This window comes from Mytilus galloprovincialis, chromosome 8, assembly GCF_965363235.1.
Source record: "Mytilus galloprovincialis chromosome 8, xbMytGall1.hap1.1, whole genome shotgun sequence".
In the NCBI taxonomy this organism is placed as follows: Eukaryota; Metazoa; Mollusca; class Bivalvia; order Mytilida; family Mytilidae; genus Mytilus; species Mytilus galloprovincialis.
This window is the reverse complement of record NC_134845.1, coordinates 3,779,101-3,795,453: the sequence shown is the minus strand read 5'-3', so window position 1 is coordinate 3,795,453 and position 16,353 is coordinate 3,779,101. Positions and strand designations below refer to the sequence as shown.

Genomic DNA, 16,353 nt, shown 5'->3' with positions numbered 1-16,353 from the left:
TAATTCATCATCACGTTTGTGTATCTCAATGCAACATTGTACCAGATTAGTGTTTTTATTTGATTTACTAGTTACTTCAGTTTCAAGTATTATTTTTAAAGTCCCAGAGAAGCTTAAAGCACTTACTGTAAACCAACTTATTTTCGAAAGCGATTTAATTTCGAGACTTTCGCAAAAGATACATAACGCGAATATAAATCGCCGCAATATTTATTTCCTTATCTTACTACATCAAGTGAATTTGAAAATCGCGAAATTGCATCGCCACAAAGTGGGGTAGAAAGTGCTGAACGCAAAATAAAGTATCCGCGAAAATAAGTTGATTTACAGTATTGACTGTCTAGTGATAAGCATTGTATAGTCTTTTCAACTGTCAGACAAGTTAGGTTTTAAATCAGGTTAAACCCACCATTTTCTGTTTAAAATGTGTGTATCAAGTAGACAATATTACATTTGCCTTTCTCTGGATCTGTTTGATGTTCTCCGTTTTTGTGGACTTCCCCCTTCTTTCAATTTCCTTTTGAGTTTGGACTTTTGATATATACTTTTTCATACTTCGAGATTCGAAACAATATTTAGGTAGGATCTGTTCTTCGTATCATTTTTCGTTGATTTAGTTTTGTTGCTTACATGGACGAAATTGAATAGATAGATTTTTTTTAAATTGTATGTTGGAGCCATGTGTTATTGTCTTGAGTTATATGTGTAGTGCTTTGTTTATCTTTTTTTCGTTCGTTATTTTTTTTCTACATTTGCCATGGTGTTGTCACATTATCTTCGACTTATGAGTTTGAATATCCTCTTTGTATCTTCCACTACTTCTTTGACAGACGATATAACGATTTTTCGACCTATTGGGGTCAAAAGCGTTGTAATAAAGTGTATATTCAATTATGTAACTACAAGATATTAAGTGTGGTCAATTAAGATTGGCATTTATGTCGATGTGATTACAATTATTACCCACACGTTTGAAGATAATTGTGTTAAAAATATTGACATTTATCACTCATATAGGTAGTTTATCAGTACTTTTACTTGGCTCAGGAATAATTTGAAGTATGTGAAAAAGTGCGGGAATGATCAAATTGTACTATCAAAAGCTTTTAAAACACATCAAACGAATGGTAGATAAGAACTGTCATATTCCTGAATTGGTATATACATTTTCGTATGATGATGGAAGTGTTTAACGACATTGACTGCCTTTTCAGCCCTCGCACGGTCGGACATTTTCTTAAGTAGATTAACCTGGTTTTATAGCTAGCTGAACCTCTGATTTATGGAATCATTTGCAAGTGTAAATCTATATTTGGGTTACTGTTCTTTATTTATCGGTAAATGACATGTCAAAAGTTGTATGTAAATGATAAGTGATGAGTAAACTTTCTACAAGTCGTAAATTACATTATTTGTTTCATGATAATAATGTCTTCAAATCAGAATTGTACATATGCGGAGTGATCAAATTGATACATTATAACTAGAAAAACAAACCAATCAAAGATCAAAACAAGGCTTCATAGTTACGAAGAAACTTCCTACTCTATGGGAAGTGTGAATCCTCTGTAAGAGTATATGAAACCTGAGTTTGAATATGGGTAATTAAACTGTTAAAAAAGGCACCCTCTGAAAAGGACCTTATCGAAATTCTTTATTTGTTTAACTAACAATAAACTTGTTACTTATACATGTTATATGTGTGTTTTGTGTGCGTGCTTTCAACAACCAAAATACATTCCTTTTGGAACAAACTGTGCTGTTTGTTCCTTTTCTGTGACAACAGATTTATATAAGTGGTTTTCTTTGAGAATATGAAAGAAGAAAACGTTTTCTTACGTTCAACTATAGTGTACTTCCTTTAACGGGACCATTTAGTTTTGTGAGCATCTTCAACTTCTATTTGATTTTGCCTTAATGATTCGAGTGCCAATGATGAGATTTATTAAGACAAAACGCATCTTTGGTAAATCAATTCATAAGCGTAGTATCTTTGACGAGTGTTTACAACCGCTGGGGGATGATTCCAGGTCACTGATGGTGAACCTTACGTCCCCCAGAATAACATCAGCCTATAGCTAGTAGTCAGCACGTTTAAATTGACATAAATGTGATTGATGTGATTATTTTATATAAATGTATTTTTGTCTGAAATGTTGAATTTGATGTTTTTGATGTTCTTCAAATTGTAGATCTGATTCAAATCTTTTAATTCGAGTGTCACAGACAAGTCTGGAGTATATGAACTTGCCTATGGAGAATATAGCTTCTAGTTGATACGTTTTTTTCAGACCTGGTGATTTTTGGGTACATGGTTGCTGTTTAATAGGAAGTTGTTGAAATGGGAGCCATTAGTGGTAATGTCATATTATCATAGGTCATAATTTGGTTGACCAAGATTGTATCTCTGTGTTAGGAATTTTAATTGAAATATTCAGTTTGTTGTTGCCACAATCCTTTTATCTTCTCAGGGATTGTTCTAGCTAACAAATTATTCACCATATTTTTAACACAGTTAAAGTAGCAGTTCCTTCATACTAATCTGGAGAACAAAGATAAGCCATGAGGTTTTGTTGAAAGCGGTTACTGTACTATTTCTATCTGGTATCTTTTTCAATTTTATTTTTCTGTGTTGTTTCCATCAGTAACAATCGCATCTATTGTTTGTCCAATAAAACTGGGATTGATAGCTTTAGCTGTCTCAACTGTATATGAGCTTAACCTGATACATCTGTATTCAGGATTAATATTTCATGTTTATTTCCAGTCATTTTACAATGGAAAAATAATTATAGAAATTTTATGTGTATACAAAAGGCTTATTGAAGGCCTTACAGTGACCTATAGTTGTTAATTTCTGTGTCATTTGGTCACTTGTGGAGAACTGTCTCATTGGCCAATCATAACAAATCTTCTTTTTTTATAATTGTTCAAATCTTTTTTCTTTATGAATTGACCTGCATATTTTTCCACAAATACTATATTATGACATTTCAGTTTTATAATATATTTTAACTTGATATATTCAACTAAATATGCTTGATAAAAAAGGGGAAATTAATAGCAAAACAAATTCAATGTGGACTAGAGTAAACACAAATATACAATTTATTTTGTGATTTTATTAATAGACATGTGAATTAAAATCTTTTTACACATTTCATAATAACTTGCTTCAGAAGTCATGAATTATTATTATAGCTATTAATTGCATTGCATATGAACAAATACAATAGAGACATCATTTCAAGCCTTTACTTTGACATTAATATAACATCTTTTCTTTCTTATGTAGATTAATTCAGGTTTTTAACTTTCTGAAATTTGTGTACTCCTTTATAAAATGATCTGCTGAACACTTAAAAAAGAAAGGATCAAAACTTTAGCAATATTTAAATCAAGCAATCACTTTACATGTATATAATACATGTATATATAGCATTAAAAGAAATTAGCAAAACACATGGCAATATTCCCTCCATGTGAAATGGTACAAAGAACACATGGCAATATTCCCTCCATGTGAAATAGTACAAAGAACACATGGCAATATTCCCTCCATGTGAAATAGTACAAAAAAATGGTACAAAAACAAGCACAACAACAAACAATAAATACAAATAATATACATACTACAAGAAAAATATTGTAAACACAGATCACGGATATATTAAAATGGACGGCAACTATGGACAATGAAAGTATGTTGACATAAGGAATTGTAACCATTCAACAGTTCAGCTTTCTAAATTTGCCCATAAAAACAATCTAATATTTGAAATAGGTCAATCAATATTGGCTGGGTGTGATCACTATATCTTAGCTGGCATACACAAAGATATTTGCCTTTCTTACTTGTTATTGTTAATTCTTCAGAAAAATGAAAGGGAAAATATGGGCAAATTGTTTTAGAGAAGTCTAGATAGGATTTTTGCATCATAAACACAAAAGGGAGACAAAAATAGGAAGAGAAATATTCCAAAGGAACAAAAGTCAACTTCCATTTATAATATACTTTAACATAAAATGAGTAAAAACTCTTTCAAGATATTAACATAGCATAAATACTTAAGAATAATTTTTTTAAATATGAACTGGACGGAGAATTGAAAATATTTCTATCTCAAAAAACAAAATAATAATTACAAATACCCTCCATTTATCACAACCAAAAATATGAATAATCACAATATCCCCCAAACATTTCCCCTTTTTCTATTAAAGTTGTGAAATATATATTATAATGATTAATGAATCTATAATACAAATTGAGAACAAATTGAAAATTGTGACAGTAATAGTTTTTAATGCATATTATATATCATGTATATTTCAAAGAAATGCAAAAAACATTTCAATGCATTTAAATACATGTAACTCATAATCAACAATGAAATATGGAATGTTTGTGAAACAGTAAAAACCTTCTACCTTTACTATCATCTTTTTAATATAATGTCAATTAACAAAAGTGTAGTTTGTGGAGATACTTATAAATAATGTAAGTAATTATATCATTGTGTCTGATATATTCAGCTTGTCATCACCAACTTATTTATGAAGGTTTAACAAAAAAACTGTATTGAACAGTGGCAGATTTTCATGTAGTTGGACACCCCCCCCCCCCCTCCCATTTTTTTTGTCCTGGGTTAGGTCCCCTTTTTAAAATGGCTGGATCCGCCCCTGTTCTAGCTGGTAATTGGAAAATTAATTTAATCTTTTAATTCTAAATTATGCAAAACCTTAATTATGCTTTTAATTAAAATCAAAGATTCATGGATGTCTTGTTCTACCATATTGCTACCATCTTTCAAACAAAACAAAGTGGTGATCTGGTTATTTGAATTCGATTGGTTTGATTACAGAAATTTCTACAGAAATGATCACTCTTAATTACTAGCAAGTTTTTTTCAATTGTCAGACATTGATATTTCTTTTGTTCTAATAAGAACATATAACTATGTCCAATTAAGTTTACTATGTCACAGATTTATTATTATGTCAGAACATATGACAATGTCACAAATTTAGTACTATGTCATATGTTACCATAATGTGAAATAATCAATGATGTGTAACAAATATCCAACAAACTATGTGTGATGTAATACTCACTCACATTACACAATCATACACACTTGTAATAAACTGGCAACCTCAAAAATATGTTCTCTTCACAAATAAAAGCAGTTCACACATAAATGGAATTCATATTTATAAATGTATTTATATTGTTGCATTGTATGAGCTGTAAAGATGCTACCTATCACAGTTAGAATGATTCTGTCTTTGCATCGTCTTTATTCATTGTCTGTAATGGAAAAAATAAACATGATAAAACAAAAGAACAAACAGAACTTTACAACAGTGTTTCAAACTTTCTCTAGATTATTCAGGTACATCATTTTTGTAATTCACTTAGATCATCAACATTCAAATTACTGAAAAGAAGATCTGTACTTACATGTCTTTTATGATATTAGAGAATTTATTAAATACATAGCATCCCTCAATAATAACCATGGTAATATTTCTCAAAAAAGAATGACAAATACACTTATTTGTTTTAACAGCTATATAATTATAATTTCTCATTTCAATGTTATATCAAAAAGTTAAGAAAATATCACCAACAGTCAGTCATTGAGGTTAATAGACAAATATTTGTATATCTGTTGAACAAGGGAAGGGATGTGTAACAATACTAATTTTCAATCATTTTAATTAGCTCTTCTTTCATGTAATAAGAGCTTGAAATTTATATATACATTGCTTATAAGGTGTCATACCACCAATTAAAAGTCCCTATCTGTTCAACCAAATTTTGCAATTTTCACAGATTTCTAAATATTTTACCTTAAGTTTAACTTCATAGAAACCAGGTATATCCTGAATGGTACATGTATCAGCTTTCTACATGCCAATTTTCAACAGATGTTTAAAATCATATAAAAAAGAAAAGGTCTTCCGAATAGAGGTACCACTAAAAATAACCCCTGGTTTTCTGGAAATCTTAAATTAGTATACTATGGAGTGCATTAATCATCAATTTTGAATGCAAACTCATAAACAAGTAAATTTTAGCTCAAAATGGTCTTAATATATTTCTCTTTCACCAAAAGTTTCATTTCTACCAATTTGTTGGTTAGTTTAAAAATGAACTATTTTTTGTCTGAGTAAGCCTACTTTCACATACGTTCTAAATTGGAGGGAGTAATTGGTAGTGTGACACCTAAAGAGACAAAAAAATTGATTAGAAATTTATTGTTATGCTTTATTCTTAATCCTTAGTCAATTTGTAGTTAAAAACAGCCTATCTGAGCATAATGCGACTTATATTAAAAATTTCACAGCTCAATTTAAACTGACTGTAGTGTATGACTTTGATAGAAAATACTTGAAAATTTCATTTTGGGCTACACTACAGGAACATAAACTTTCAATATCAAGATCAGTTTTTGCTGATTTTTCCTTGTTTGTTCTACTACTTTAAAGACTTTCCACAATTTTTGCAATGAATTTAGTAAAAAATCCAAGGTATTGAAGTGTCAAGGAATATTTACCCCCTTTTTTTAATCTGGTGTCAGTAAAGTACTACAAATTGATCAAAAGTGCAGTGATGGTCATTTAACTGTTTTTATTTTCATCAATTAATAAAATTTAACATATAAAAAGTTCATTTGGAATGATAAATGGTACTTTTGTGAGTTTCTGCAATGTTTACATTAGGCTATGCTATCTGTCAAGTACATAGTATGATGCAATGATATAAGGTGTAAAAATCAAAAAATTTCATTAAATCTGCCTGACAAAGTTTGTTTGGGGGTAGTAAATAACCTATGTTTCAATGTTTAACACCACAGAAACAACTTTCTCTGCATTTATAACAATTCAGGACATTTTTTTTTATATAAAAGCATATTGTCAAGGTGGGAAAAGCTAAAAATAGCACAAACTCAAGTTTTAGGCTCTAAATTTGCAATATGTGACATAAAAAGGGAAATAACACAAGAAAGGTAAAAGTGATGCTACTCAAATTCATACTTGATCTGAGTTTTACAGTAATAAGAATTGTGAATAAGTTTAAAAACACTTAGTTAAGGTAAACTTTAGTAAGAGAATGGAAAGAAATTCAGCTATTTTTAATTTGTAAAGGGGCAGAATTCTAGAATGGCAAAGTGATACCACTAAATTTCAAAATTTATGTTACTTTTAGTAAAGATGCTGGTTTGTATTACTTTAGTATTATTATCTTAATATGGAGAGAATTTGTGGCCTTAAAGAACCTGTGTTGCTCACGTACCTTCACCTTCAACAATGACCACAATTTAATAAAAATCCCATAAAGGGGAATAACTCATATAAGAACTTTAGAAGTCATCTGACAGTTTTGACTTAAACGAACCATAAATTGAGCTCAACATTCTTAACATATAAAAAAGAAGATGTGGTATGATTGCCAATGAGACAACTCTCCACACAAGACCAAAATGACACAGAAACTAACAACTATGTTTGCCTTTAAAATATTCTAAAATACTTGCATTTTACCCTTTTGTTCTATTTTACCATATCACTTGGCCTTTTAGGCAAGGTGGGCTAAAGAGTGGATCTTTTCTACACACGATTGGACAATTTTTGGTGGAGTTATTAGAGTAAGACCATCTTCTGCCTATAAAAGCATGATCACCCGTTACTCATACACTGGTACATTGGCTATCACAGTCTTGTTGTTTATATCAACTCTACGTTATTATTTTGTATAAACTAATTTCAAGAAGTTTAAATCTTAAGCATAATTTTTATATGAAAGCTTACATAAAAAAAAATATGCCTATACCAAGTCAGGAACATGACAGTTGTTATAAATGCATTTGAAGTGTTTCAGCTCTTGATTTTGCCGTTTGATTAGGGACTTTCTATTTTCAATTTTTCTCAGAGTGCAGCATTTTTGTGATTTTTCTATTTACAAATAGTTTATAAATCCAGATTCTGACAAAATTAATGATGGCAAATTGATAATCAAAAACTAAATAAAATGTTGGTTATCTAAAAAAAAAAAATATCCTGATTTTGATAGAATTTCTTTAACTCACTTTTAGTAATTCCAAAATGTGCATCACTGCAGACAATATTTTAGTGTATGGTTACAGGAAGCAAACACAAAAAAAAACAAAAAATTTACTGTGATTCCATTTTCTGTCGCTGTCCTGCAGAAACAAATTAATCATAAGATTTTTATTCTGAAAATTGTCTATACGACTGAGTCAAAATTTAAAGGTAAAAGTTATGCTGAAAAAGATTTTCGATGGTAACTTATCCTTAATCCTATTAAGTTACAAAATACATTTGGGTTGACTCTAGTAATAACTGTTATTCATAATTGTTTGTTAATAAATAATCATGATAATAAGAGATAGACAATAAGAAGATCAGACTAAATATATTTACATGTTAACATGGTTAAACTATGTATAAAGAAAATAAGAGATAACAGATTATAGGTAGTATTTTTAAGTAAGAACAAAATATTAGTTTTCCTGAAAGTCTTGAATAAAAGGAAGGAGAAATAACCCATGAAGTAGACATAAAAGAAACAGAAGACTGAACAAAATAGAAAATTTGATAGAAAAAATCCTTTTTACATAATAACACTTTCCCAGATCTGTATATATATGAATTATTTCAGTGATGTAAAATTAATCAGTTTTCAGTTTTTTAAGCACTATTAACTAAAAGATGAATAAAAAGGTTTTATCTAAGTAAGTATGTCTTGTTAATCTAGTTTAAAATAAACAATCATAAAAATTCAGTCAGATTATGATGGACTTCTCAAATTTGAATAGCAGTTGTTTGAAGATTAAATTCTGGTTTGTTTGTTATGCATTACCAGTATTCTCACATCATTATAATCAATTTCCTGTCAGACAGCTCATGGTTCATGATACCAACCTTACACCACTTGATCTCAGTAAAAGATGTATAAGTTTCCCATTTACAATATGTAAAATCCCTATAATAATCTTAGTAAATATCTAGCACTAAAGCATACATCTAGCAATAAAATAAATGTTTTCCTCTAATTCTGGCGTAAGAGAGATGTTGAAGCATTTAACATTAACACACTACATCAATGTGATATGTTACCTTTAGTCATCTTCACCTGTAAATAGTAGTAGTTTTTCTTATCAAGTTCCTAAATACTGACAAACCACAAATATAAATACAGTAAATACCACTGTCTTCAGATTCATGGAACAAAAAGTTTAATTAATATTGTATAACTCTAGAATTATCATGTTGAGACCAAAAAGTAGAGAGAATAAATATAATAATTCAAATTCCAAACTCATAGGAAAATTAAACTGTAAATCCTTAATGAAATGACAAAATCAAAAGCTCAAACACATCAATATCCAGACCCAACTTTGCATCACTTGTTAAAGTTGACAGAAGTATTACTTTAAGCTAAACAAGAGTGAACGCTTAACGGTTAACAACTGAACATGTCCATCTAACAACCAGTAAAAACACAAAATCCTTGCCTTTTCACCCTTATATATCTGGTTATGCTCCTAAAGGACAAATTATAATTACAATATTTACTTCTTGTATTCTGAATACCATGAAATATTTGCCACTGGACACCAAGTAGCCATAAAATTAAGAATGGAAATGGGGAATGTGCCAAAGAGACAACAACCTGACCATAGAGCAGACAACAGCAGAAGGTCACCAACAGGTCTTCAATGCAACGAGAAATTCTCGCACCCGGAGGCGTCCTTCAGCTGGCCCCTAAACAAATATATACTGGTTCAGTGATAATGAACCCCATACTAAACTCCAAATTGTACACAAGAAACTAAAAGTTAAAATAATACAAGACTAACAAAGGCCAGCATACATACTCTTTTTTCATGATCTTTACCTTACCTCAATGGCTTACCGTCATTAAAACTTTAATTAAACTGGCTAGTTTGGATATTTAAGGACAAGTTCACAACATACCTTCAGTAAATGCAGCATCAGCCATGACTAGTTGGAATATTTTAGGATATAAATGTTCTTGATCTTTGCCTAACATGTTCATGGCTAACTTAGCCCCATCTTCTATATTCTCATCTTCATCTTCTTGAAGAGCCTGCATTTCAATCAATAAAATAGCAGTTAACACATATTGTTTCAAATCATTTGGATCTTTCATAACCACATTATAACAATTCAGTTAAGTTTAAAAGATCATTCAAATTGTTGTCTAATGAAAAAATTATACATGAATAATATATAAAAAAAACCTTAAAATTTTGTTTTGTTGGTCTTTTTCTAAATGCTTTTATTTATTGAGAACTACTTTTAATTCATGCATAATTATTTATAAAATTTTGGGTGTAAAGTTTTTTTTTATTTTAAAATCTAAATGTGAATAAACTAATTTTAAAAAGCTTTTGGTATTTTTTTTTCTCAAAACCAGCATATCTTTTTAATATGTTCTCTTTTTTTAATTTCAGCATCATATATTTAAGGAATGGTGCACACTGAAATCATGTAGCGGGTTATTAACAATGTGTATCACATTTTTAATGTTATTTCCAATAGACTTACAAATATTACAGTTATTTCTTATAATTTAATTCTAAATTTAATTTCAAACCTAGCAAATCATGCAAAGCGTTGATGATGTCATGGTCACATGACAAAATTGTGTCTATGATATGATAGCCAAAACAACGTCAGCCAATCAGAAGACGTGTTACATCCATAATTAATTTATATATAAATAAATATAATTTTAAACTATTTAATATACCTAAGCATCAGAATTTAATAATGATATCTTACCTGTACTGTTTTATATACTTTTAGAAATTTATCACAACCAAGTTGACCTTCTAACTCTGCTCGAGACTCTTCTAACCGAGAAAACAAATCAAAATCTTCATCGTCATCTCCAAACTGTGTATCAACATCACTCTCATCTACAATAACAATGATAATAACTTATAAAACTTTAAGTATATAATCTGATTTGCTATAGTCCAAAGAACACTACAGACTTCCTGCTGGCAGCTAAACAGAGATACTTCAAGAAGACATTAGGGTATTCAAAAATATTTCTTGTGTGACAGACTTTTCACAGCATTTCTCCTACTTGTTTTTTTTTATTACACATTTAAATAGTATATTTCCTTGCATTGTATTCTGAATAAATTGTAAGCTAAATAATGGGTGCATTTGCAGTAAAGATATTTAAACAAGAGGCTAAACAATATCAATGCTCAGCTAAATGATGTTGGTTAAATGTTTACAAATTCAGGGGAAGCACTGTAACAATACCAATAGTTACAGGATAGAAATATTACTAAATGATGTTCTTACAGCTGTTCTATTTAATCATACATGACACCCAGAGACAGAACCTGTGAACAGGTGCTTAAGACTATTGTTCAGTATTAAACTTGCTGGAATTAATTGTAATTGTTTCAATGGATTAGTACCACATTCTCTAAGAACCATACATTCAATATTCTAATGATTCGTTCCTTCTGCTTACCTGACTCAAACAATGCACTATCATCTTTATATTCAGCATCTTCTAGAGCCTCAGCGTAATTATTAACATCACCATCATCTCCATTTTCTTCTTCTTCATTGTCATCTCCCTTCTCCTCTTCATTATTTTCATCTTCCTTGTTTTCTTCATCTTCTTCATCCTCATTTTTATCACTGTTTTCCTCTGCAATGTCGTTCTCTTTATTGCTTGCTGCAGACAATCTGAATTTGTGTGTGTCTCCTTTGTTTGAACCATCATCATCTACAATATAGTTATAAAATTGGGAATGAAAATAAGGAGTATGTCAAAGGGACAACAACCTGACTAAAAGAGGAAATAACACCCAAAGCCCTACATAGTTCAGTGAAAATGAACATCATACTAAAATCCATAACATATAATGGAACTGAAAAAAAAACATACAGGACTAACAAAGGCCAAGGGACAGGTGGAAAAATGCCACAGGGTTAAACATGTTTTGTGAGATCTCAACCCTCCCCCTATACCTTTTTATACTCTTTATACTTAATCAGATCAAATTATTTACAGTTCAAACTGTTCAGAAATGGACAAGAAGGTAAAATTTCCTAAGCAGTTACATAAAGTAATTTCTTTTTCAAGATTGGCAATTTCTGCACTTGATCTAATTATTAAAAGGCATTACTGTAGATTTATCTATTTTTCGTGGTTACTAATTTTCGTGGATTAAGGAAAACTTGCATGTTCCTGGATATTTATTTTCGTGGTTTTGTGGAAGTCTGCATACAACCCTATAGAAAATTTGTCATTCATTGAACCTTTAATTCTGTGGTTTCCCTGTACCAACGAAATCCAAGAAAATTGGTATCCAACGAATAATAATGAATCCACAGTATTTCTCATTCACTCACCTGTGCTACATTCCCTCAGTAAAAGACTAGCCATTGTTTCCCGTACACTCATCAATTCTTCATATTCTTCCTCATCACTGAAATACAATTTCATACTTTACAAAGGTACTCAAACAAGAGGCTCTCAAGAGCCTGAATCGCTCACCTAGATTTTTTGGCATTTATCTTTCATTTAAGAGTTTAAGTGTCCAATTTCATCGTAGTTGTTTTCTTGGTTTAATGTATATTAGTAAGTGTTAGAAAACATGCTAAACAAATTGTGTAAAATTGTCCTTAAAGGGCAATAACTCTTTAAGAGGTCAATTGAAAATTTTGGTCATATAAACTTATTTGTAGATATTACTTTGCTGAACATATTTGCTGTTTAGAACTTATCTTTATCATTAACACTATTCAAGATAATAATCAACAAGAGGCTGTCACAAGAACCATTACTGATGAATGGTGAAAGTGAAAATCGTCAATATCAAATTTGACCTCCATTTTGTCATCAGTATCAACATATTAAAATTTGAAAAGCTTAGATTGAATGGTTCATGAGTAAATGCAACAACGTGAATGGAAACGCCATTTTACAATCTTTCAAGAACCATAACGCCTGAACGGTAAAAGTCATAATCGTCATTATTGAACTTGACCTCTATTTTGTCATCAGTAACAACATATAAAAATTTCAAAAGCTTTGGTTGAATGGTTCATGAGAAAATGCACGGACACGACTGGAAACACCATTTTTCAATCTTTCAAGAACCATAACTCCTGAACAGTAAAAGTCAAAATCGTCATTATTTAACTTGACCTCTATTTTGTCATCAGTAACAACATATTAAAATTTGGGAAGCTTTGGTAGAACAGTTCATGCGTAAATGCACGGACACAACTGGAAACTCCATTTTTCAATCTTTCAAGAACCATAACTCCTGAACGGTAAAAGTCAAAATCGTCATTATTGAACTTGACCTCCATTTTGTCATCAGTAACAACATATTAAAATTTGGGAAGCTTTGGTAGAACAGTTCATGCGTAAATGCACAGACACGACTGGAAACTCCATTTTTCAATCTTTCAAGAACCATAACTCCTGAACGGTAAAAGTCAAAATCGCCATTATTGAATTTGACCTTCGTTTAGTTGTCAGTAACAACATATTAAAATTTGAAAAGCTTAGATTGAATGGTTCATGAGTAAATGCAACAACGTGAATGGAAACGCCATTTTACAATCTTTCAAGAACCATAACGCCTGAACGGTAAAAGTCAAAATCGTCATTTAAGACTTGACCGTTATTTTGTCATCAGTAACAACATATAAAAATTTCAAAACCTTCCCGACCGCCCGGCCGCCCGACTGCCCGACCGCCCCGCCGCCCGCCGTACATCCCCAAAACAATAACCGACATTTTTGTCACAAAAATCCGGTTAAAAACTGCAAAATTTACTTAAAATTACCAATTTAGTGACAGCAACCCAACAATGGGCTAATACATTCATCTGAAAATTTCAGGGCTGATAGAACTTTACCTTATAAACACTTTTACCCTCTGTCAGATTTGCTCTAACTGCTTTGGTTTTTGAAATATAAGACTAAAACTGCACATTTTACCCCCTTTGTTCTATTTTTAGCCATGGCAGCCATTTTTTTTTTTAAAAACAGAAAATAAAACACAAACTTTATTCTAGATACCCTAAGGATCATTCAGCTTAAGTTTGGTTGGAATTGGTTCAGTAGTTTCAGAGAAGAATTTGTTTGAAATAGTTTACACCAGACGGATGACAACGACGAAAGGGTGAGTTAAAAAGGAGTTTCTCCTATATATAAAAGAAATATTAGGATTAAAATCCAAATTGAAAAGTGTGATTTTCATTTAAAAATAGTTTGATGCTTTGCCTAAACTGAAGATACAATTCATTTTGTGCTAAGGGAAAATCCAAAAACTATTTATAAATATTATAAACACTTCAAGAACAAACAAGCAGTGCATAATTCCACTACCTACTGATGATTAATTGGAGGTTTTAAGATTAAGCCAATATAAAAGACATATACCTAGTAATGTTGAAAATGTGATAATTAAATAAAACACAAGTAGAATCTTATAATAACTCCTCTTATGGTGAAGCACTATACATTTTCAAAGTAGTTGATGGTATCATATTGGTCAGTATTCTCCCATCCAATAGAAGAGGGAGATTTGTCCCTAGTTTAGAGCCAGCAATCCAATGATTGTTGTTTCTTGATGTATATCATTATTGTTTTTTCATTCTTTTTTTAGTACATACCTGTATATCAGTCAAATATTTTTCTTGTCTAAATTATTGTACATTTGTATTTTTAGGGCCTTTTATTGCTTTCTTTGTGGTATTGGTTTTTCTCATTGTTGACAGCTGTACTGTGACCTATAGTTGTTAATTTCTATGTCATTTGGTGACAGGTAGAGAGCTGTATCACTGGCCGTCATACCAAATTTTCTAGGTTTCTTCTAATTTTAAGTTAAACATCCTAGGATTTGCGCATCTTCTCATTTAAGTTAAACTTTTCAAGACAACCGTCTGTTACTTACACATCATCTTCTTCTTCTTCATTCTCTCCATCATCTTTATCTTTATTTTCATTGGTTTCCTCTTCATCATCATCATCATCATCATCATCCTGTGTTACAATTTATATTTCATTTTATTCCAACTGATAAACTGATAAAATACTGTAACTAACAGTAACTTATATAAAAATTCAGTATTTAATTTAATTTTCTTAAAGTACAAATTAAGTTTGTTTTCATTCAAATACAAGCATTTGCCCATGCTGAGTCCTATAGAAGGAATAGAATCTTTATGAAATATTGAACCATTGCATTTTAAACATAAAAATAACAACACTGAAAATGCAACCTCAATGCAGAAATGTTGGGTTATGATCAGGGGTCACCACACCTCAGGGGTCTACCTGGTAGCTAAACAAGGAGGCGTGTTGATGCAGCAGACAGACTCCAGGAAGACAAGAGGGGTTACAATAATGCTATTTGTGTCATAGACTTTCCAACCATATTTCTGTCATGCCACTTTGAGGGCCATTTTTATTATTCATTTAAAAGATTTATTTCCTTGCCTTGTGGTCTTAATTAATTGTGAGTTAGCTAATGTGTGCCTGCCTTTTTAGTAAGATGTTTTAAAAACATCACAAGGCCATACCTTGAAACTTGACAAAAAATCTAGGGAGACCAAAACTTCCTTTTTACCATTAAGAAAATTTATCATCAGGTCTCCAAGGGAGATAAATTTGCTCTGTTCACCTGGTGTTCAATCTGATTAAAAACCGATCTCTCATCGCTCCCGTTTTCTGATATGTCGCGTGGGAGATCTAACGAAACCCGCTTTGAGGTCACATGTGAGTGACCTCGTAGGTGTGTCTTTTTTGACCAATGAAATTGAGTCTTCCACGATCTTGAAAGTTTAACGTAAGGGAAAGGGAAGTAACTCATTTTATTTACGACGAAATAGTCAGTCAAAATAATTCATAAACTTTTTTGATTGGCTTATTAATAGGTCGTCAACTCATTTGCATATCATTATAAATTCATAACTTTTAGTTCACTCACATGTGACCTCAAAGCCATTACTTTCGATAGATCTCCCACGTGACATATCAGAAACAGGAGCGATGAGAGATCGGTTTTTAATTAGATTGCCTGGTGTTTTGACCCCTGAAGATCCAATTGTACTAAGTCCTACATAGATTCATAAGTGCATGCTTACAATGAAATAAAAGCTGAATATACATATAAACATGCAAACTTGAAGCTTAATTTTCAAGGAAATTTTGATTTGGTAGTTTCATTTACCATGTTTAGTGACTCCTGATTAATGACATATATATAAACATTATTCAGCAGTAAGAAATCCCATATAAAGTCTT

The 16,353-nt window shown here is 30.9% G+C and overlaps 1 protein-coding gene across 7 annotated transcripts in view; it reads right to left on the bottom strand.

The window, feature by feature from the left end:
- Positions 1 to 3,102: 3,102 nt before the first annotated feature.
- LOC143084898 (serine/threonine-protein kinase Nek1-like) overlaps positions 3,103 to 16,353 on the bottom strand; it is a 49,285-nt gene continuing 36,034 nt past the window's right edge. For 2 of the 7 annotated variants that reach the window (XM_076260956.1, XM_076260962.1), the window contains exons 37-43: positions 15,002 to 15,090; positions 12,442 to 12,518; positions 11,552 to 11,812; positions 10,840 to 10,976; positions 10,009 to 10,141; positions 8,186 to 8,210; positions 3,103 to 5,311 (exon numbers count right to left, since the gene is read on the bottom strand). In XM_076260956.1, the coding sequence (XP_076117071.1) occupies positions 5,305 to 5,311; positions 8,186 to 8,210; positions 10,009 to 10,141; positions 10,840 to 10,976; positions 11,552 to 11,812; positions 12,442 to 12,518; positions 15,002 to 15,090 (729 nt within the window). In that variant the 3' untranslated portion in view covers positions 3,103 to 5,304. Of the gene's footprint in view, positions 5,312 to 8,185; positions 8,211 to 9,147; positions 9,164 to 10,008; positions 10,142 to 10,839; positions 10,977 to 11,551; positions 11,813 to 12,441; positions 12,519 to 15,001; positions 15,091 to 16,353 lie in introns of all 7 variants that reach the window. The other 5 variants (XM_076260960.1, XM_076260957.1, XM_076260958.1 and 2 more) reach the window with 5 other exon arrangements.